The sequence below is a fragment of the Neopsephotus bourkii genome, unplaced genomic scaffold, assembly GCF_033783945.1.
Source record: "Neopsephotus bourkii isolate Nb327-2 ecotype Australia unplaced genomic scaffold, CSIRO-AGI_Nbou_v1 NB_1493, whole genome shotgun sequence".
NCBI classification, from domain to species: domain Eukaryota; kingdom Metazoa; phylum Chordata; class Aves; order Psittaciformes; family Psittacidae; genus Neopsephotus; species Neopsephotus bourkii.
In genome coordinates, this window is record NW_026901969.1 from 4,418,352 (window position 1) to 4,441,729 (window position 23,378).

At 36.5% G+C, this 23,378-nt stretch overlaps 1 protein-coding gene across 1 annotated transcript in view; it reads right to left on the reverse strand.

Moving 5' to 3' along the window:
• PTPRQ (protein tyrosine phosphatase receptor type Q) overlaps positions 1-23,378 on the reverse strand; it is a 127,964-nt gene that overhangs the window by 26,087 nt on the left and 78,499 nt on the right. Inside the window, exons 44-51 of the mRNA XM_061369360.1 lie at positions 20,664-20,996; positions 14,204-14,325; positions 10,678-10,864; positions 8,190-8,434; positions 7,468-7,534; positions 6,746-6,904; positions 5,303-5,525; positions 4,787-4,860 (exon numbers count right to left, since the gene is read on the reverse strand). Coding sequence (XP_061225344.1) covers positions 4,787-4,860; positions 5,303-5,525; positions 6,746-6,904; positions 7,468-7,534; positions 8,190-8,434; positions 10,678-10,864; positions 14,204-14,325; positions 20,664-20,996 — 1,410 coding nt within the window. The remainder of the gene's footprint in view (positions 1-4,786; positions 4,861-5,302; positions 5,526-6,745; positions 6,905-7,467; positions 7,535-8,189; positions 8,435-10,677; positions 10,865-14,203; positions 14,326-20,663; positions 20,997-23,378) is intronic.

Genomic DNA, 23,378 nt, shown 5'->3' on the forward strand with positions numbered 1-23,378 from the left:
TTTATGTAAAGATTCCTAAGCACTGCTGCTCTATGTAATGCTAATAGTGTATGTCTACAGCCATGTGTGCAACTATCCCCTGGTGCTTTTCAGTTTTACCTGTTAAACAGGTGAAGGTGGGTCTACAGTGCAGTAACACCAGTCTGAACACTAGCCTAAGCTGAGCTCCTACTTCAGCTCAGAACAGACTGCTCTAACAGGAGTCATTAAACTCCAGAAGTGGAAAAGGAAAAGCCACAACTCTAAAGAGTGCAGCCATCACTCACTGTAAGGCAAGAACAATTTAGGCCAGAGAAAGGGAATAGAAAAGCATGTCTATAAAAAAATGTTGCTAGGGGAAAAGGAATGGAAACATCCCTTCCACTTGCTGCTCTCTGTGGTAAGGCCCAAATATTAGCAACGCTGAAGAACAGTAGAAAAAAATCTCCAGAGAAGCCTCTAGAAAAGTTCTATCTATCTAACTATCTATCTATCTATCTAAACAGTGAAGTCAATGATAAACCCTACAGTTAGTATCACTCTAAACATTGCCAATGCTATTAAACAAAACAGTGCTGTCAGAATACCCACTAAGAATACAAAAATAACTCTCTTACTTCTTTGCAACAGGGAAGGACTATACATGTCTGTAGAGGAGACCAAGGGAAAGGAAAAGAAGACAAAATAGAAGACATTATAGAATCACAGAATCATAGAATAGTTAGGGTTGGAAAGGACCTTAAGATCATCAAGTTTCAACCCCCCCTGCCATGGGCAGGGACACCTCACACTAAACCATGTCACCCAAGGCCTCGTCCAACCTGGTCTTGAACACCACCAGGGATGGAGCATTTACAGCTTCCCTGGGCAACCCATTCCAGTGCCTCACCACCCCAACAGGAAAGAATTTCCTCCTTATATCCAATCTAAACTTCCCCTCTTTAAGTTTTAACCTGTTACCCCTTGTCCTATCACTACAGACCCTAATGAAGAGTCCATCCCCAGCATCCCTATAGGCCCTCTTCAGATACTGGAAGGCTGCTATGAGGTCTCCATGCAGCCTTCTCTTCTCCAGGCTGAACAGCCTCAACTTTCTCAGCCTTTCTTCATATGAGAGGTAGGTGCTCCAGTCCCCTGATCATCCTCGTGGCCCTTCTCTGGACTTGTTCCAACAGTTCCATGTCCTTTTTATGTTGAGGACACCAGAGCTATTATGTTGTGTAATTCTGAGAAGCTACAACTCAGTACACGGTGATAACAAACTCCAATAACAGAATATCATAAAGTAGGTTTCTATGCAAAAGGCAGTGTCAGGAAACCTCGTTTTGATTATTTCCCATCTCATCAGCTGTGTATTTCACATGGAAAAAGTCTACACTTACACAGGACTACCAGCTGCCCCACAATGATTTGCTGAACTAGTTATTAGAGTTTATGAAAAGATTATAAACTGCCTTGATGTATTAGAAGTTTAAATAGTATTTGTCACCACATTTTAATTATCCCATGGAATAATCTTGACCTTTCATTGTAGTATGGATATTACATTTGCAATGTCAGTCATGGGTTATGAGGAAGAAACTGCACTTCTCCATCTCAAGAGGAGAGCTGTGGTACTCCAAGTATGGTTGAGTGGGAGCACCATATTAAAACGTACCCTTCACTATAATTAAAAAATCATTATTGCAGCTGTGCACTCCAGTAATTTCTGCTTCAGTGTTCCTCCCTAGTAAAATTCTTACTGTTTAACAAGAGCATCTGATGTCTGTCACAGAGAACTCTCTCACAAGTTTTCCATATTCTTTTTCTGCTTCAGGCATATTTAACATGTAGTATTAAATGGCACAGGCACAAGGTTAGCTTTCTGGTTTCCGAGATCTACCTATTCTGTAAGTAGACTTAGGAACCAAAATAATGTAAAATTCAAATTAGTATTTTAACTACTAAATGAAAGTGTAATATTGGAAAAACAAGTATTTCAGTGATTATTACAGAGGAAGATAACTGATTTATAATTAAATTGCAATACTGATTTCAGGCAGCATAAATTTCTTCTGAAAAGATGCTGTTACAGGTGGAATAGAAGTAATTGGTCACAAAGATACCTAAGAGCTACTGATATTTCTGATACATTTTCTGGGTTATGCTTCTAGAGCAAGTCTGAAGTTCACATAACCAGAGCATGTTCTAAAAGGAAACACTTGGGCAAGTTTCCTCATGTTATGTATCGAGAGAAAATGTGTCTTATGATATATCAATTTGATGTTATTTCACAACACCTGTAAGAATGTATAGAAGAAACTTCTACTTATCTTTTCCCCTTGTTTTGTTTCTTGTAAGACAGGCTCAGGAATTTATAAGTTAAGGCCAGACAAGAGTTTTCTTTAGTGCCCATTTTAAAAGCAGTGCTTGACATTAAATTTTAGCACAGAAGGCACTGGATGGGTATGAGAAGCCATGGATACCTGAGAAATTTATCGGGTCTATTTATTTTCCTATGACATTTTGGTCAGCATAGAAAGAGATCTGCTTCTTTATGATCTACACCAAAGCCAACAATGCAGAAGTGAATGAATTGCACTGTCTGCCATTAAAGCAAGACTTCCTTAAGCATTACAGACTTTTCTGTTAGAAACGAGAAAGTTGCCCAGAGGACTGGCTAGAATTGGACTCATTTCCAATAAACTTGTTTTCCCTGATTGGACATGCTGTCTTTCCCATAGTGGGCAAACTATTTGCTTCATTGGCTTAAAACTTTTATACTCAGAACACATAAAGACAACTTTTGTGTTGCACTTTTCAAAACATTCAGGGCTAGAGAAATAGTGCCAGATCCTTTCAGAATATTCAGGTAGTGAATTAGCATTTCAGGATCTTCAGTATCAGATCATGTAACAAATTTCTAACATGTATTAGATGAATAAGGGAGCTCCTATCACAAAAGATGAATGCCAAATGAAAAATAAGTGCCCACTAAAATTCTTCTGGGTATTCATCCAGTTGTGTTGGGATCCCTTTTTAGAAAGGCAGGGCTAATGCTTAGATAAGTAAGTTTTGGCTTACCAATATATTCAAAGAACTTACAAATCTTACTATGATCTGCCACAAGCCTTCAACATTGCCATGGAGGAATTTATGCTGGATTTGAGACCCCATAACAGCTGGTCTATTGGCCAGTGACATCAGAACCAGAGGGATTCTATTAGATGATATCAATTTATTAACTAATATGGAGTTTTGTCTGCATCTAAAGGATGAAGAGCTAAAGAGTCATGTCCTCTGAGCTGATAGTAGAAGAAATGATCTGCAACTGAAAGTTTTCCTGCACTAGGGTTACTGGAATAGAGTCACAGAATCATAGAGTCATTTAGGTTGGAAAAGACGTTTAAGATTATTAGGTTCAGCTGTTAACTTAGCACTGCTAAGTCCACCACTAAACCATGTCCTTAAGTTCCTCATCTATGTGTCTTTTAAACACCTCCAGGAATGGCAATAATCACCAAAGCAGCCTGTTCCAATGCTTGACAACCCTTTCAGGGAAAAAAACTGCTCCTAATATCCAATCTATCACTCCCCTGGTGCAACTTGAGGTCATTTCCTTTTGTCTCATTGCTTGTTATTTGCGAAAAGAAACGAACACCCACCCTGCTACAACCTCCTTTCAGGCAGTGGTAAAAAGCGATAAGGTCTCCCCAGGCCTCCTTTTTTTCCAGGCCAAACAACACCAGTTCTCTCAGCTGCTCCTCATCAAACTTGTGCTTCATCAGCTTCATTGCCCTTCTATGGACCCATCCCAACACCTCAATGTTTTTGCTGTAGTGAGGTGCCCAAAACTGAAAACAGGTTTTGATGTGCAGCCTCACCAGTGTCGAGTACAAAGCGACAGGCACTTCCCTTGTCTTGGTGGCCATACTATTTCTGGCAGAAGCCAGGATGCTCTTGGTCTTGTTGGCCACCTGGGCACGATCTCACTCACGTTCATCTGGTTGTTGAACAACACCCCTTTTCCTCCCAGCAGCTTTCCAGCCACTCTTCCCCAGGCCTGGAGCATTGCATGGGGTTGTTTTGAGCCAAGTGTAGGACCCAACACTTTGCCTTGTTGAGCCTCATGCCATTGGCCACATCCCATCGATCCAGCCTACCCAGATCCCTATGTAAAGTTTTCCTACCCTCAAGCAGATCAACACTCCCACCCATCTTGATGGCATCTGTAAACTCACTGAGGGTGCACCAGATCCCCTTGTCAAGATCTTTGATAAAGATGTTAAACAGAACTGGTGCCAGTACTGAACCCTGGGGAGCACCACTTGTGACCAGCTGCCAACTGGATTTACTCCATTCATCAGCACTTTTTGGGACTGGCCATCCAGTCAGCTTTTAGTTCCATTCACCAGCACTCTTTGGGACTGGCCATCCAGTCAGCTTTCTACCTAGCAAAGCATAACAGCAATAGCTCTACACCAACACAAAGGAAAACTACATGAACAGTAGAGCTTCTGGTAGTTCACAAAGCAAGATGAGATATACTGGCAAAATGGTATTTTTATGGGTGTAACTGAATCTCTTCTAATAAACATTGCCAATACTGCTTCTTTATTTAAAAGTCCAGGCTGAGGTGAGACGTCCTGACAACCTCAAAAAGACATACAAGGGAATGGGTAAATTTTCTTGGCCATTCTGCTTAAGCTAGGTCCAACAAAAATAGAGATTATTTACCTTAGGGGAACTATTGTATTAAAAAGAAATACGGAATTGTCTAGATTCTTTGGAAATAGAGAAATACTTTGGTAAATTACACTCTTCTTACCTAATGTTTTGACAGGGTCAGAATAGTCAGAATCTGTAAACTGTCCTTTAACATTAGTTGCTCTGAACTTAAATCTGTGAAATAAAACCAAGAAAAATAATGAAAAAAAAAGTTAATGTTCATTTTATTTAATTTCACTTAGAAACTAAGAGCCATTTGTCAGTTTTAGTATAACATAAGCTGGAATCATTATTCACCTGCTAAAGAGACATTACGACATGCATCGATGACTCAGTGTCAATAGACCTTAAATGTATAATCAAACTATTGATTACTTATCTTGAGTTTGAGTTTATTTATTTTAAGAACACAGTCAGCACCTATTGGTACCTGAAACATTTAAAAAAAATTGTCTTCCATGTTCATGCTCAGCCAAAAAAATTAAAATCAGAGATACGTGAAAGTCACTTCAATCTCCACCTTTGCATAATCGAACTACACATTTTGTATGTTTATATAAATGCATATTTCACTTAAATCTGCCTCTGGGACAAACATAGAGACAAATGTACTTACAGGTACTGCTTTCTTGGTTTTAGTGGGCCATTACATATTTTGTCTTGACTGCCTGGTATCATACAGGTAGTATCGGCACCTATGACATATATCTCTTCTTTGCCACTCAGATCTTCTTTTCCTTCTACACATGGTGGGTTTGGAAAACCTTCATTTGTAAAATATGGTCTTGGTCTGTTGAAGTAGGCATCATACCACTTAGTAACATTCCCATCATGCTGAGCTGTTGCCAAGAAAAGGAATAATCAGATACAATTTGCATTCTAACCAGACTTAAAGAAATTAAGTAGGAACCAGATATTTTAAGAGTTATCAATGCTATTTGCACAACCAAGTCTATAAATGTATTTGCAATTGAACACAGATTTCCTTATTATCAACACTATCTACATTTTGTTGACTCAGAGTAAGTTAACTAGAAAATTCCAGGGGCAGTCTTGTAGAAGACCTCTGCCCATAGATGATATCTCTTGTACAAGATTTTGAAACTGAGCATAGATAGTAAAGACAGTAAAAAATGCTTCCTCTGAAGACAGTGTAGACTGCTTCATAAATGAAATTACTATAATTCCATAAGTGAACAGCACCCAGCAACTCAGAAGAAAAAACTTTAAAATGTTGTTTAACATGGTATTTGCATCTCAATCAGCTCAAGAGAAATTTCACATCAATAGCTACGAAGTAAATGCCTGTAGGATCAGTGCTAAAATGCAAAATTCAGAAAAAGGTGACTTAATGTGTATTCACTTAATGTGGATGCTTTACTTCTATACTTTGAAAGTAAGCAAAACAAATTAATTAAATACCTGGAATTTGTCCTTATTAGGTAAAGTAACCCTGACTATATGATGTCCTATCACGAAACTCCCACTCACGTTGGTGGGCAATCATTCAAAAGAGTATTCTGGCATTGTTCTTATGTTCATCAGTCCATACAAGGAAATAGACATTCTAACCCATAGTCTACAGAAGGGATTTATATAAATTCCTCTGCCCTGTTATGAAATGGAAACATTAACTGCACATTACTGCAGTTGATATTTTACATTTACAGGCAACACTAACAGCAACAGAAGAATAACCTTGTAATAAAATGTTTCAGATTTATTTATCTTTCAAAAATGTCAAATGTATTTTTTATTCCCCAAGGAAATTGGAAATAAAGACATGCAATAAAAACAATAGGCCCAGAATAACATTGGTGACTTAAACCATCATGGATGACTCTTAGTTGGCAAGCATTCCCAAAATCCAGTATCAGCCCACAGGTCTTGTGAACGAAATTTGCTCTAAGTACTGTTGCCACAGCTAAAGTGACTTTGTTTACTGTTTTCTAACATGAAACTACTGCGACCCAAGAAAAGAAACACAAGACAAACAGCCTGAAGGTAAAGAAATAAAACACCTTGAAAACAGATTTCAAGAGAACTGATAAAATTCTACCTCCAGCTTCCACAACAAGAACTTGAATCTTCTTGATAGGGCCATGATCATCACTGTAATAACATACTGGCATTCTGATCGTCATTGTTGTATCTGTGACGAGTAACGCCCCATTGTTGTCATAAACTGGTGCTGGCTTCTTTTTAGGTCGTGGCGGTTCTGTTTTTAAACAAAGATATACCACAGAGTTTTGTTCAGGCACATAGCTGTGTTATGCAGGACAAATCTTCAGCATATTTTCAGGACAACCTAATGTCCTGCTTAATGCCTTAAGCCTCTACAACCTGTGTTCTGATAAATAACTATTCATATCAGTTTTCCATTCAAAAAGAAAACAGTAAAAAGATCAAGTCTCAGTTTTTCACAAATTCCAATCAATGACTATTTATTTCCACAATTGTGACACAATATACTTCACAATAACTCTCCGACATTCTTCTAAGCTGTTCACTGATGGCAACTAAAATATTGAAGTCAACATGATTGCTTCACCAAGTCTGCACATGGTTTACAGTATCATTCAGATACAGATAGCATATGATCAGTGACAGGGAGCAAAACTGAGCACTGCAATAAAAGTCCATTAGTTCTGTCTTCCCGTTCCTACATTATGCAGGCTCTATATAATAGACAAAAGCACACAGCTGTATAGTCATATCTAGAAAAGCAATTTCTTCAGCATTTATAGAGATTTCAGCTAAAGGATACTTTATGAGACATACCTTTGATATCCATGGTTATTTTCAGTTGAATTTTTGGACCTGCACCAGCACCATTAATTGCATATACCTTAAAAAAACCAAACACTTTTTAAAATTAGTATTTGCAATAGCTTCAATGTGGCCAAATCTGGATATATTTGAACCAACAATGAATGGTGAAGCACTCTTCTTGTCATTCACACTTTGCTAGAACTTACTTCATATTTATTTACAATCCTAAGTTCAGTAACACTTCATCGCTTGTAATGTAACTCTTACAAAAAGAAAAACAAGCCCACTTAAAACAGTTTTGTTGCCTCCTCTCATGTCCTAGTCTCTGATTATTTGAAAGGACTTCATGCACATACTTCTAGCAAGCTCCCCTTGCAGAACTGGACCTTTCATCTGAGCCAAATGAACAATGCTAGTAGTGGAATTAAGGGACAGATTTAGTCTTGTACCTGCATAAATATGTCACAGGTTGCTTTGCTAGCACACGAACTGCTGGTTCAGAGTACAAAGCTAACTACTGATGAGGTGTCTTGCTCCTACTCACTCTGTCCTCTTCATTGCTCCCCTCATTCTTCAGGCTTGTCTCTCTTTACATGTCAGCTAACACATGCCAGCTTCATGCCCCAGCTAACACTATGAATATTTCATATTTGGCCTAGGTTTGAGCTCCCTATTCAGACTAATTTTTCACTCTGAGAGAAAAAATCCAAAGAAAAGTTATCAGTTCTTACGCTGACATTATAGGTATGTCCTCCTTTTAGTCCTTCTATCATGGCAGTGACTGATTGATCTGTTTTATCAATCACACTAAGATTGTGGATCTGGATGGCAGCAGGGTCATCTTCATTGTAAACCATAGCTTGATACACCTGAATATTTCCATTTGGTTCAGATGGTGGCACAAATGTTACCTGGAACTTTGTTACTTCATCTGGTATTTTCTGAAATGTTATGTTGTTAGGTGGATCTTCAGGCACTGAAAAAAATATTTCAATGAACTACATAATCAGTTTACTACTATTAGAGTAAAACCTGAAAAATTACAAATTATATTTTTGCATATCAGTATTATTTTATTGGTATTCTCTGTTTTTATTAAAGATATCTCAAATACTTATTACATATATAAATATTTATAAAAAATTAAAAAGCTAAATACTTATTGAAATCCTATTCTTAGTGATAGCATTTAATAACAGAAACATAAAAAATAGTTATTAAATAACCCTCAGCAGTCTCTACTCAGAGAAGTTTCTTCTTATTTTCTACTCAGAAAGCGTAAAGGCATCATTATACCTTGAAGTACATCTGGGGTAAACAAATCCTTGCACTGGTTGACAAGCAAGAAGCAAGTGTTAGTCTTGAATATCCTTTTGTGAATGCCCTCTGTCAACAGCAAGCTGCCTCCCAACATATGAACAAGCCACCATGCTCCTGAGAGCCTTTGCTTATCACAGCTAACTCCAGGAAAAAACTTTCCACTAGCTGATGCCTAGACACAAACACAATACACATTTTTCCCAAAGAGAGTTTTTGTCAAACACTTATTCCAGTAGCCTATTCTCAGGACAGCAAAGGTATAAATCACTTTCCCAATACCCCTATCTGAAAGAAAAGGCTGTAACATTCTTTCTAGTCAGCTAAATTATTTATTGCTCTACCTGAGCAGACAAGTATGTAGCGTGACCTCTAAATAGTGAAATCAAGAAACTGAAGGTAAACACATTCCCTCAGCCAAGGATTTAAATTCAGTTGTCTTTTACTTTTCCCATTTTTTTTATACCAGCCAACTAATGCTTACTCAGGCTTCCCTGGAGTAAGTCTGTGTAAACTGGTCCTAACTCAGCAATATGCTAAATTGTACAAACCAAATGAGACAAGAAGATATGGAAAAAATAACTGTTCCTCTCTAAAGTTACTGCACCTCCTAATGTATCTCATTTTCACATAAGAGAATGGGCTACCAAAAAAGACAGTTTGCAGCTACTACCTGATTCAATATTCATTCATTTTTCCACAATAAAGGGCCATATCAGACCATAGGGATATAAACAGGCCATGAAATTCTTAGAATGCAATGTATTAAAGGCATTAGAGAGTTAAATATATATATATATACACATACACTCATATCATTACGGACATCAGATTTTCATACATCAAAGGAAAGATAAGTAATAAATCATTGTGTAGTAGGTCTAGATTTGAAATTAAATTGAGAATAAAGCTGAAAAAGCTGACCTCACTAGAGATAAGGCAATTACAGCTTTTACACTGTTGATAATTAGTTTGAATGAAACAAAATTTCAGCATCTTTTCAGAAAATACTTTTCTGTTGTTTGGCATGTTAGCTTGTTTAAATATCCTCAACGAGCAATTCAAAAGGGTCCTTTCCAACCCTAACTGTTCTATGATTCTATGAAAAGCAGCAAAGATATTAGAGCATAACCAGAGACTATATATGCAAAGCTAGGACTGTATCTCCCCATGTACATGTGTTTATATATACTCAAAAAAATGCTACCTACTTTTCTGTAACACAGCCTCTCAGTGTCATGAAGCCCTTACACAGTTCCTCACTCTCTCAGTGTTATTTATCTGAGTAACTTAACTACATCAGCAGCTTTTTTCACCCTAGTATCCACCTCACTCTCCAGATTGTTTTGAAGTTGTGGAACAGCTGACTTGAGCACAGATCCCTCTGGGCCTTCACTAGCAACCTCCTTCCAATGTGAATACACAGATCATGTCCTCAAGTCAATACAGGTACCATTTATAACTGGTAAGATTCACTTTTTTTTTTTTATGTTGAAATTTTGCATCAAGACCAAAGACATTGTATGGAGTTTTCAATACTCTCTTAAGGAACAGCCACCTCCACAGGGGGAGTGACCCCTTCCTAATACAGATATATACACATGTTAATACAGATAGGACCTCTCCCCATTGACATTGTAGAAGTAATCTAGATGGCTGTATTCCATTCATCCATATTTATGGGAAGCAAATTACAATCTCTGCATTACTAAGGGTAAATCTTAGTATTTATCATCACCACATTTTTTTGTTGACTGTCACCTTTTTAAATATTAGAGAAAAAATACTGTGAGAACAAATCTGCATTAGAAATGCACCATGTGTTCAAAACTCTCGTTTATTTGGCAGATGAAAAAAAACCCTGCAAAGTTTAATTCATGCAAAGTAAAGAAAAATACAAACCTGCTTCAAAAGTGGAGACAATTACTGGAGAACTAGCCTTGCCTTCAAGGAGTGCAGCATTAATATCACCTGTAAAGGCTATAATTACTACAGAATACCTTGTAAACGCTTTTAAATCATAAATTTCTAAGACTTTGCTCTCATCATTTGTCTTCAGAAATTGAGCTTTATAATTGTTATTATCTACCTGTAAAATAATAATAAAAAATATTTCAAGACATGAAGCAGTCAAAAGCAGGATATTACTATTTGAACACTTCATTTAACTTTTATTTTTCAATTTTTCTAACCATTTGTATAGAAGGATTGACAAATACACTCTAGGTACCAAGACTAAAAACTTGCACAGGGGAGTACACTCCCATCTCACCCATGTGTTCCCTCTCTAGCACTTCACGTAGTTAGGATTAATACTCGGTACTGTCTTCCACCAAACAAACATGAACCACTTAGTAGATACTGGGCAAGGGGATCTCTAGTGACCTGAAATGGAAATCTAACTGGGCAAAGATGCAGAGGATGAACAGCTATATAGCAGGAAACTGTTTGGAATATAAATTAACAAAAAGAAAATTGAGCAGCAATATATAAAGTTGATATGATTGCAGAAAATGCAATTCTGCCTGGGATTTATTAATAGAAGCAGTATTTGTTAGACAGTGTGGAGGGACTAATTCTCTCACTAGAAAGGCTAAAAGGCAGAATAATTTGAACTCAATCTAGAAAAGAGAGAATGGTGGAAGACATTATAATGACTTCAAAATACAAAAAAGAATGTTACTAAATTGAAGATAATCCATTGTTTCTAGTTTTAATGAAAACACAAATAGAAAATTCATTTACACCAAAAAAAGTTTACAATTTAAAAATTACAGAACCTGCAATGGTATACCTAAATATGCAACTAAAACTATGACTACTTAGTTGAAAACTAGAACAAGCTATTGAGGGTTGTTGAGCAATTTCAGCACTGGAAATTTTTAAGAACAGCATAATGAATCATTTGTGAGGAAGACTTCAGGTACACTTTTTTTCTGTGTCAAAGGAGGATATGGACTGGAATATGTCCTGGGATCTCTATCATCCCTACATCTCCAATAATCTGTAGTTCTGTGGAAAAAACTGGTGTGCTGGGCTTTATATCCAATTAATCACTTCTAATGTTAGTTTAAAAAAGGATTAAAAGGAAAAAATGGAAACTTTTCTAATATTTGATTAGGTATCGCTTACAAAATTATTTTTATGTCTATTCCCACTACTTCAGTTAATTATGTTTTCATTATTGTTTCTTCAGTGTGTAACTTGAAAGAGAGGGTTAGGTAGCTGTACAGTAGCTTTCCCACTGGATGAAATCTGTATTAAATGCAGCTGCTAAAACATTAGAATAGTTCAGGCATAGCTTTTATTTGACAGATATGCATATATCCCTGTGAGATTTAACCTGAACTAAACTTTCTGATGGATTAAACAGACATTCATTTCCTGGGAGGGCCATCAAGAACTGAACCACTTTTTTCTATCTGTGAAAAATCTGGCATATATTTATACAAGAGCTAAAACACAATCATAGCACTACATCATTAAATGCATTTCTGTTCTTCCTGAAGTTTAATGGTTCATCTTCCTTATTCATTTTCAGTAATGTTTTGTTCAGGACTTCTTCTAATTTTAGTAGGCAGCAAGACAAACTAAAACACGACTTGGAGGAAAATAATGAGAGAGTACTTTTTAGTTTTTCTGATCTATAAAACTGAAAGAAACATCCTAGTAACTAAAACAGAACTCTACAACATTCACTAATAAATACTAATTATTACCTTTTAGGAATAAAGACATCACTCAGAGTAGATGGAAATTATTCTGTTCTATGAGCCAATTTTTATAAATCTTTAGACACTCAGTTGAGAATTAGAAAGAGTAAAGTTGTACATACACAAAATTTGTGGAATTTGGAGTCTTCATAAAAAATTGTCCACTGGGACAATAAAATGTATACTCAAATTTTCACTGAAAAAGATAGTGACAGCTTTATTGACCTTTACAAAGAAATAGATTTGTCTACCGAGATTATCTAAAGAACTGACACCTGTAGTTACTGATTATTAGACAAACAACATCTGATTACAAGGAATCCCTAAACATAAAGCTAGATATCTGAAATATATTTGAAACAAACAAATGAACAACTTCGTAAAACCAAAACCAAAGCCCTCCAAATTGAGCATTTGGAACAGGTTTTTAAGTTCCTTCCAAATGCTGGCAGGCTCTCACATGAAACATTCCATAGTTCATCTTACATCAGGAGTTTTACTATAACTTATATTGATAAGGCATTTATAACATTTTCATAGTGTAGAATCAGGTAACACCCTGTTTATAATATAGGAATTATTAGTCATAGGAAAAATCTGTTAAATATTACACAAATTACTCTGTAGATTTACTGAGGAGCTTAAAAATATTTGGTATGTTTTTAATGATCTCTAGCAATTTTAATTGCAGAAAAATCTCAGCATTAATATTTTAGCAAATCTGTAATTCTTATACCTAATTTAGAAACATTGAAAATATACACATAATAGTCTTACTCTCTTCTCAGATAACTGAAAGAATTTTCTGTTTAAAACCTTTATATAATTTAAAGTAATTTTTATTATTTTTTTTTCCCTGTTACCTAACAAACAGGCTGATTCAGGACTTCTGAAGCCTCAAACAGCAAGATTTCCTGGCTAAAGTCTGGTAAACTGCTTCCCATTTTCACTAATATCCCTGTCTGCATAATTTCTGGAAGTACAGGGAATCTATATCCTATTCAAAACTTTTCATGTGCTCTAACTTAGAAAGTTTCATATCTTGCCACCAGGCCGGAAATGAGGTTTATTAACGGTTGTTTTAAAGAGTATTGTAAGGGTAGTAGAGGATGAAAAGAGAAAGGCCACTAGAGCTTTTCTCTTAAGTCAGCCTCTGTTTTTGCTTATAAAGATCAAGGAGGAAGAAGTGTTATTGCTGTGCTACCAAATTACAGCTAATCTCATGGACAGAGCACTAAGTGGAGAGTGGGAAATCTAGCTTGACTTGACTCTGATGCAGTGCAACTTTGTAAAAGTCACTTCCTGTAGCTAGGCTTTCTGCTCTGGTTTGTAAAATCATGACAATGAACTTTTCCTTCCTTTGAAGAATAAAAACAATATTGTTATTTTTACTGGTAAACAGCATCGTTGTTAGAAAGAGGTACACCTCTGCAAAGCTCTGCTACTGTTTTTCTGTATGCATTTATAGCTACACTTGGTTTGAATTGAAGACCTCTTATTAGCAGAATTTTTTAATACCAACTAATCTATCTCCCATTAAGGAATTTATAAATGTACAATTAATACTTGTGTGGAGTTTATGTGGAAATAGACGCAGTATATTGTTTTTCAATCCAGTTGATATCTATCCTGTAATTCCTATGAGAATATCTGCTGTGGTGTTTATATCACTAATCATCTGTATAACTACCAACAGTAAAACAGAGTTGCCTTACTGAGGTAATGTCTATGAGGTAGCATGTTGGTCCAGTAATGATGACAGGTTCATTCCAGGTGATATTAATACTGTGTGGAGACGTGGCTAAAACAGACACATTTTCTGGAGGACTGTCTGGAGCTGTAGGAAAAAAATACATATGTGAGTCATGGTCAAAGAAGTCTCAACAAATAACCCAGCAGTTTTAGCTGCCAGTAGAGAGTATTTTTCAGTTTGAAAGTAAATTTTGTGACGCATTTAACAATATACACTACTTAAATAATTATAAAACTTTTTCTTTCTCATATACAAAGCATACAGTGTGATTTAGAAACACGTCCATCTTTCATTGCAGTTACTACAACTTTTCTGGAACACTAACAGCCTACAACTTCATCTTAAATTGAAATCACAGGGTTTTTTTAATTACAAGTTATTTATATGTATTTTACATGACACAAGCAAAATATTTACAAGCATTTTATACAAATAGGCAAGTATAATACATTTATGTTGAAGAAATCATTCAAACAAGAAATTGTGTTTGCTTGTCTGCATGCTAGAAAAAAATTTCCAGCAATGTTGGAAAATAATAATACAAATAATTTTACACAGAAAAAAAATTATTTTCTAGATTTCATTTCAACTTAACATGTCGAGAAACTCCAGAAAACACACACACAAAAGTGATAGGTATTGTAAGCAGGCAAGATTGTTCACGTTAAGAAACAGGATTTTCCTAAGATTTCCTTTTGTCAAGGTGATGTGTGAATTAACCTAGTTATTTCTTATTCATGAATAAGAAATTAATGAAATCATAATAACAACATAGCAGTTCCCAGTAAGTAGTACTACTTTTTCATAATGACTATGGTGAATTTCAGGAAAACTAAAATTTGAGATAGAAGTGACAACAGATGTGTAGCTAATGCCAGAACTTGGATCCATGGTGCCTTTTTTTGGGATCTACTACTACAAAAAAGACAACTGTGATACATATCAGTGAATAGCCTGTTGTAAAAGCAACAACAGATTTGTAAATTTTTCCAGAACTTGGCTTTAGGGTGCCTTTTGTCTACTAAGAAAAAATGCAACTATGATTAACACATACCAGTGAACAATCTGTTATAAAACATAAGGAAATATCTATGTGAATCAGAAGACGTGGTCTCTTTTCTCGAACATGATTAATGCATGAATATGCATTTTTTCACCATTAGTTATTAGGTAGGAGGGCTTAATGGGCAAAATTGGAGTGTATATTCAGCTACTTAGTTTTCTAGGTACAAAACAGGTTAGGAAAAGGAAAAACAGCATGGAAGGAGGTATGTAACTCTGGAAATTATGTGTGAAAGATTAATGAGGATAAATCACAAATTTTGCACTGTGAAGGTCAAAATTTTGCACTGTAGTGGCAGAATGAAACAGGAAGACTTGAGAGTTGATAAGGTCATATGAAGAGTTTAGGGTGCTGGATATAGGGGGTAGATTGCTGTGCTGGGATTAGCAGGAATATACTAGACTTCGTAGGCAGGATCAAATTCAACCACTGGAAGCAGTCCCCAAAAATACTGAATAATGTGAACAACTGAATGAAGAGTGTAACTGAATGAACTATGAAAGCATATGAGGGGTGATGAAAGCAGAGACTGCTCAGAGAAGGCTGGCTGTTGAGTGGGGAACTAGAACAGATAAAATACAAGGGCAAGTATGTTTCCTAAAAACTAGAATTAGCACTTTCCTAAAAACTAGAATTAATTTGCAGTTAATGCATGTCAGACTTGTTGCTTAAACACTGTAAATGATGCTTTCAGTAACTATGGCAGGCTATTACCTTTGTCACCCAGTGAAATTTCTCAAACAGTATAAAGTTACAAATAGCTTAGTTTCCAAACCCACCAAGTTTTCAAGGACAATTTTTCCTTACTTTTTTCATAGCATTAATAGAGCGTTTAATCTCTCAATTTATCTTTTTTTCCAGAAGTCACTTTAGGTTTATGCACTAGACAACAGTGGTGTGAAATAATTTTAAAGCATAACCAACCTCAAGTTAATTATATGAATAATTCCCATATGCAGTTTGCATTTGATACATTTTAAAATCTTTGCAAGAAAATTTTGAGTCTGCTGCATTTAATATACTTATTTAAAATACATCTAAGCATCAACGCCTGTTTAATTTTCATCATGAAACGTACAAAACCAGACAACTGAATTATACTGAAATTTAGGAATATTTTCTGAAATAACCAGTATAATTACAAAGAAAGAAAACTAGAAAGGGAAATGTGTCTAATGGGTCTCATGTCTTACAAAAACCATCCTTTAAAAAGCTGTGCTTCAGTGGGTAACTAACTGCCATGTTCTGATTTAGGTTTGTTTGTGAAATGAATCTAGTCAATACGAGGCCACGATATCACTATACCCTTTCTCTTATAAATCACAGCAATTTACTCAGTAGAAGTGACCTAGTCTTATTCCCTCATTCCCCTATAATCCAATCACTTCCTCTCATAAGCACTTTTCTCCTGGTTTTCACAATAATGCATTTTCTGTAACTAATAACCATCATTTCCTGATTATCATGCTTCTATCCTTGCACAGGAATGTGGGTCTTATGGAGGTCAGGGTCATCTTTCCCATCCATCTGTGTCCTGATGCTAAGGCAGCAGTTAAGTATGTTAGCTTTAAGATAAGTCTGGATAGCCCATCATTTAGCATAATTCTCAAAAATAAGACTGAATAGCCTTGTAACAGAAATCTATGCTTGCCGGTTTGGTTAAGACCATATTTTTTTCTTTTTTCCTATAAAAAATTAAGTGTGAGGTTCATTTATTTTATAATCATCTAGGTTATTTTTACCTACATTTAAACATTTAAAGTTATACTAGGCCATGTTTACTTTCTGAGAGAATGAAAAGAACAAAGAAGAACAAATTTTCTCAGGCAAAACCTGCCAGAAGAAAGGGCATGCAACAAGAGATTACTTTTCACCCATTTCTTTAAGTCTACCAAGCAACCAGGTATCAGCAGGGATTGGGAAAGAAGGTGCTGAAAAGAGAAGCATAACCCTTTGCCCCATGCATCTATGTCCTAGCCTTCATGGGACATTCAAACATCTGGGATTTTCCTTTGTATCTCAGTATATCCTGGCATTAGGAGACTTGGCAGTTTACCAAAAAGCACTGCATTGTGTAACTGTATGAGATCCAAAAGGAGGTCAGTGATCTCAATTCAATTCATTTTCCACCTAACACGTACTCACCAAAATGTTTTTTCTGTTAGAAAGGCTGTTTAGCCAATCTCATTCCCCTTATAAACGTAAAACTCAGGGCAAGTGCAAGTGTGAGGGAACGAAGTATGGAAAACACTTCTTGCCCTTTCCCTTACTGTGACACAACACTGTAATCTTCTGTACTGGTAACTATATAAATCTATGTTATGTTTAAAATATTTCATCTTGCAGAATAGATTTGGCTCTTGTGTAATCCATCAGCTAAGTAATAACAGTGCCATCAAACTACTTTATGAGACAGTAGGACAATTCCTGTGAGGATAATCTGCAAGACAGAAAGCTGAGCAGTTTTTCTCTGCGATGTGAGAACTGGATGGTAGTGAACAACCTATAATATTTTCCAGGGACTAACACTATAACCACCTTCAGTACAGAGCACTTTAGTAGCCTTAAATTTACCTTCATAATGAGCAACTGAAATAAACAGCTAAAATCCTCACCTTTGTCACTGGATATTCAGAATTATTAGGTATTTCTCCTTTAGCACAACAGTCAAACCCTCAGCACTTGTAAAGAATAGGGTTTCTCTTATGTAATTTTTGCTGTTGTTGAAGTTTCATATTCTGGGAGAAAAGTCTAAGAGTTTTCAGCTTAAATGCTGTAATTTCCTGAATATAACAACTGTAATGCTTTCTTTAGGCTTGACGGAAACACAGATTTCTGAGAACGCAATTATTTCTGAAGAAAAGGCATTTGCCCATTATTTCCAAAGTAACTTTCTCTATGGCAGAAGCAATGTCTTGCAGACAATTCTTGAAAATCAGCAGCAGTGCCTCACTTTTGCCCTCATATCTGCAAACACAACTCACATTGATTTTATGGGCTAAGTACTCAGGGTATTTTACATAGCAGCTAAGCACCCTTAAGCCCTAACAGACCATGTATATTGGCTGTGCACCAGCAGGCTAATCCAGAGGATGCTTGGCCCTGTCCATGAGGGAAAGGAGAGGGAGATCAACACCTGTTCTCTCGATACACTCTGCAAGGCTGCCCAGAGTGCTGGATCTGTGCATCCTGAATTTCTCTTCTGTGCTACCTTTGGAAAAGAAAGAGGGGAACTAAGGTTTTTTAGTTGGTTTAACAATATCTCTATGGATGACTCTTTGGGAAAGTATGAGGTCAGGTAGCTAGAGGCCTGCACTTGCCAAAGCTCATCTGTTGCTCAGAGGGGCTCCCAGCTCTGCTAAAGCACACCAGAGCTGCCAGCTGGCTACCGAGCTGTGACACATCACCTTCCCCTTTTTTGCCTCCCTCAGCTGATTGCCATCACTCCAGCAGAAAGACCTGCACCCCACCACAACATCTGGAATAGTGTCCATGCTTCCTTGACTCCACAGCAGTGTGTTTTACAGGCAGTTCATCTCCTGATGTGTCACTGATTTAGCTCACAGGAAATTTGTTGCTGTCCACTTCCATTATCATAGACACAGGCCAGCAAGCCCAGACACTTAGGCTGGTGGAACTTTGTTAACTTCTACCCCACCACCATTTGTTAAACCAGCTAACAGAGCACAGAGAGGATCTACTGTTGAAAATGACACTCTACTGTCATGGAAAGGGCTTGTTCAGCCTAATGAGATTTTTATACTTTTAACTACCTCAGTAGGACTGATAGGAAACCAGTTCTCTCGTAAGGCAAATTATTACTGTCCAGAGAGGAAATCGTAAAAAGGATCCGAACTTTATATGCTTACATGTGTTTCCGTTATCTGCCTCTCTGTCCAGTTTAAATCCCTAAATTTCCTAAACTAAGCAATTACTTTAAGAGAAGTATTTGCACTTACCAGCAGCTGAAATTTATCTATCTAATAGTAAGAAATCTCCCCAGAGCTGCTGGCTCAAGAGTCATACAACTTCTACTAGCTATTCTCTGCTCCATCTGGGGTTATATGTTTTTTTTATTTTTTTTTTTTTGCCACTTCCATTTAAAATACTGCATTAATTTACAGGCATAGTATTTCTGTAAGAACCACTGGACAAAGAAGCTAAAAGCATATGAAAGTGACTCTGCAGCTGGTTCCAGTACTTTTCAATCCCAAGGACTGCTTCTGTGCTTTACATGAAAAATGGGCTGTTGCGATGTCCACTCTCATGATGTGTGTCCAAATCTATTTGCCCTTTGGGGCTTAGAATACTGCAACTTCTCATTTGCAAATTAAGACAACAATATTTCCTTACCTAGTGGGAAAACGGTGAGGTATTTAAAAATAAATGGGTGTATTGTTGTACAGAGATGAGCACTATATAAAAGCCCCCTGAATTCATATTACGTGATTGGAAAAAACATGAGTGGAACTAAATAAGTATGTGACCACTAAGCAGTCTTTGGTATACAGCTATTTAGTCCTTGGTATCTTTATTGTGATCTGGAAGGGGAAAGGAGTGAAGGAGCTGGGGTTTAGTCAGGCCAGTCATGGTGGTTCCCAGTTGTTCTACAAGGGCCAGAGGCTGGCTCTCAGACGTGCTCTGATCTAGGCTGGCTGCAGACTAGGAGGGAAGGTCATATGTCCCCATGACAACCGCCTAAATAATTTATGTCTCACATTCACTTCTCTCAAATATCTAGTGATGACTTATCTGTGAAACTAACTCTTAGAAACTAAAATCCTTAGCTGAGACATGACAGTTCTAATATGTATTATGGCAGTCCTGTAGGTGTTACATGGCTACTCTGACTTGTAATCTCTTTAGGTGGATACGGTATTGGAAAGAAATCTTAATTAATCTGAAACTATTGCTTAAATTCTATTACCAGGATCATACAACAGAATTTCAGGAAAGCATTACAATGTTAGTGAACAGATTTTTAGTCCAGGAATAAGAAAAAGGACTACTTTCATTGACACACCCCACATATGAAGATGTACTGAAAATGGCGTATCAACCTAAAATTCACACTTACCAATTCAAGACATGAAGTAGGGCTAAGGAACAAAACTGCTGTTGGGTAAGCAGTATATATAGTAGAGCATACAAAAGGCATTACAATCTGAAGCCCTGCCAATGATCTAGACCTACCACATGATTTATATCATGATATTTCATACATAAAGAGCTACAATAAATCCTTAATAACTTCACCAGTATTGTAAGTCTATGAAGAAATAACTTCTACCAACTGTTCTTGTTTAGTTGATGGCACATTGTTACGGAATTATTACACATGGCAGACATCCTTACTTACAGCCAGGAAGTGTTTGCGTAGAAATCCAAGGTGAAGAACTTCCATAACCAACATTTGTACTGGCAGCAACCGCAAATCTGTACCATCTGTATTTTTTCAGTCCATACACTGTCTCTTCCATCTGGTCATCCACCACATTTTCATATAGATATTGATACATTTCATATTCAATGCATTCCTTGGTTTCCCAGTCACTGCAGTGGGTGGACTGTAGCTGTGTGGTAATCTTGTAGTTTTGAAAGTATCCAAGGATAGATTTTGGTGATCTCCAATTCAAGGTCACACTTGTTGATTGCACATTGGAAAAAACAATATCTCTGGGAGCACTAGGAACTAGAAATTAAAACATTTGTAAGATATCTTCATTTGAATGAAAAGCGATTGCAACTATAACCCTCTTACCCAGTGTTGAAAAAAAATTCTAACAAGCATGTCGAAAGATGAAGATTCAGTTTCATATGATTAATAAGGACTAATTCCATTGGTGTAAATCACACTGTACACATACAGGTATTGTACGTTTACTATAGCTTTTGAAATAAAGAAAAGTACTTTTAGGTGTGGCATGCAGGGGCAGCTTTGGGAGGTGTGACATTTATGATGCTACATTTGGAGCAATGTCCCAGCTGAGAGAAGGCATATCAAGCAAAGTTATTTTTGGCCTGCCCATAGGATCTTTTACTGCTGTTGCTGAGATTCCTCACCTCTCACTTAGAAATACTCATTTGTCTCCCTCTCTCCTGGTAACATGTGAAATCCACAAGCAACACCTCAAGGTTTTTTAAGTAAGTGTCCTGTTTCACCTTCTGAATGCAATATGTTTTATCTATTTTTATATAAGTGCTTTACATGCTATTCAGCAAATAAATTAAAACACCAACAGGAAGAACTAAATGGTATGTCAACATAAAGCAAAAAAAAGAAACTTCCCATAAACTTTGCTTCCATGTATTTATATATATATATGTATATGTGGGTATACACAGGTTATATTCATGTGCACAGAGACAGAAGTAGTGCATGTATGCACATACATACACATACACACATGCACACCCATTTGTCCACATCTATATTAAGCCAACAGTGTACTCCCAGTTCTCACAGACTGGATGCAACATATGGTTTTGTGCTATATCACATAGTCATACAGTAAGCTAATATCTCTAAGACTCTGTCAGATAATATGAATACTGTCTGTGGCAAAAATTGTGCAGAGAAATCAGCTCAGAAATCATTTTGTGCACTTAGCTTTAAAGAGTGCTTTAGAGTCTTTAGGGGAAGAAGTATCACTAGTAAAAGAAAAACACATGATACATCCTCAAATTGAAACTAAAGAAGCCCCAAGGCTTAGGGAAGAATAAAAGGATCCCAGACCAATGTTACTGGGAAGAAAGAGAAAACCCTCTTTTCTTTTCTTTCCTTTCCTTTTTTTTTTTTTTTTAATCCTTGTGGGAATATATGATCTCTGCTTTCATCTGCAGTAATATATTTCTAAAAATCACCATAATGTAACAGGCTGAAACTTTTTCACTAAATACAAATATTTAACGAGAAATGTGAATTCCGAGTTAAAGCAAGTAGAGATGATGGAAAGGTTGAGAAATACACATCTCTTCAAATGAGCCCAAAGCAGGTGGAGCCTGCAGGAGACGAGCCAGGGTCAGGAACCATGGGCACTTTCCTTGTCCTTACACCCAGCTTACACACACGTACACGACACTGCAGCTTGCAATAGCCCTGTATGCTCCCACCCTGCTACACACTAACCAGAGACAGAACAAGAGCGAGCTGCTTAAGAAAAAAATCTTTGCTAGAAACAGCATTCATCATCATCATACTTCTTGACATGAAAATTAAAGTTGTTTTGCTCTATTGTTATTAGCATGAAGAGAAGTACAGGAAGTAGCACGTAAAAACAAACCAGGCAGTAATATTCTTGCTTGATCAGTTTTGGAGACGCAATACTGTTTGTCCCCTTTCAAAAGAAAAAAAATCACCACACTGCAATATTTTCATAATAGCTCTATAAACTAGTTTTGCTACTTGTGTGAATTATAAGAAAGGACTTAGTTATATCACTAATTAGTGGAAAATAAAGGCAGAGAAGTTTTCAATGGTTACTATAAAAGCAATCTGTATTTTCCTTAAAAAAACATGTTGTAATATAAGTTATTAATATCTGTTAAGATACTGAAAAGAAATGAACACTACACACTCAATTAGGATGATGATAAAATGTGGGATAGAATGGATAAAACTATTGCAGTGAAATGAATGTTACCATCCAGTCTCACTCGCAACTTGAATTAGAGTATTTTTAAGACGCATTACTACATATTACAAAAATTAAAAAATAAAGTGTCAGCAATTCCAAAGACATAAGAACAGGTGAAAATTAAAAGAACTTTAGAAAATTCAATTCTCCTCCTTCTTACTCAGAGGGGATTACTCTGTTTTTGATAAAGAATATGATCTCACCTTCCCAGGTACGCAACTCCAGGAACTCTTGCTGCTATAGGAACAGCCAGACCTGGCAGGTTTGGAATAAAAGTGTGAAAGTATGCAACATGGAGATAGAAACAACTGGCTATAATGCCTCTTAGTCTACTGTTGCTAACTTCCATCTGCTGAAAACTGATTATCGGACTATACTCCAATTCACATGAAAGACTGGATCAAATACTGAAACAGAGTCTTGGAATAAAGTGGATA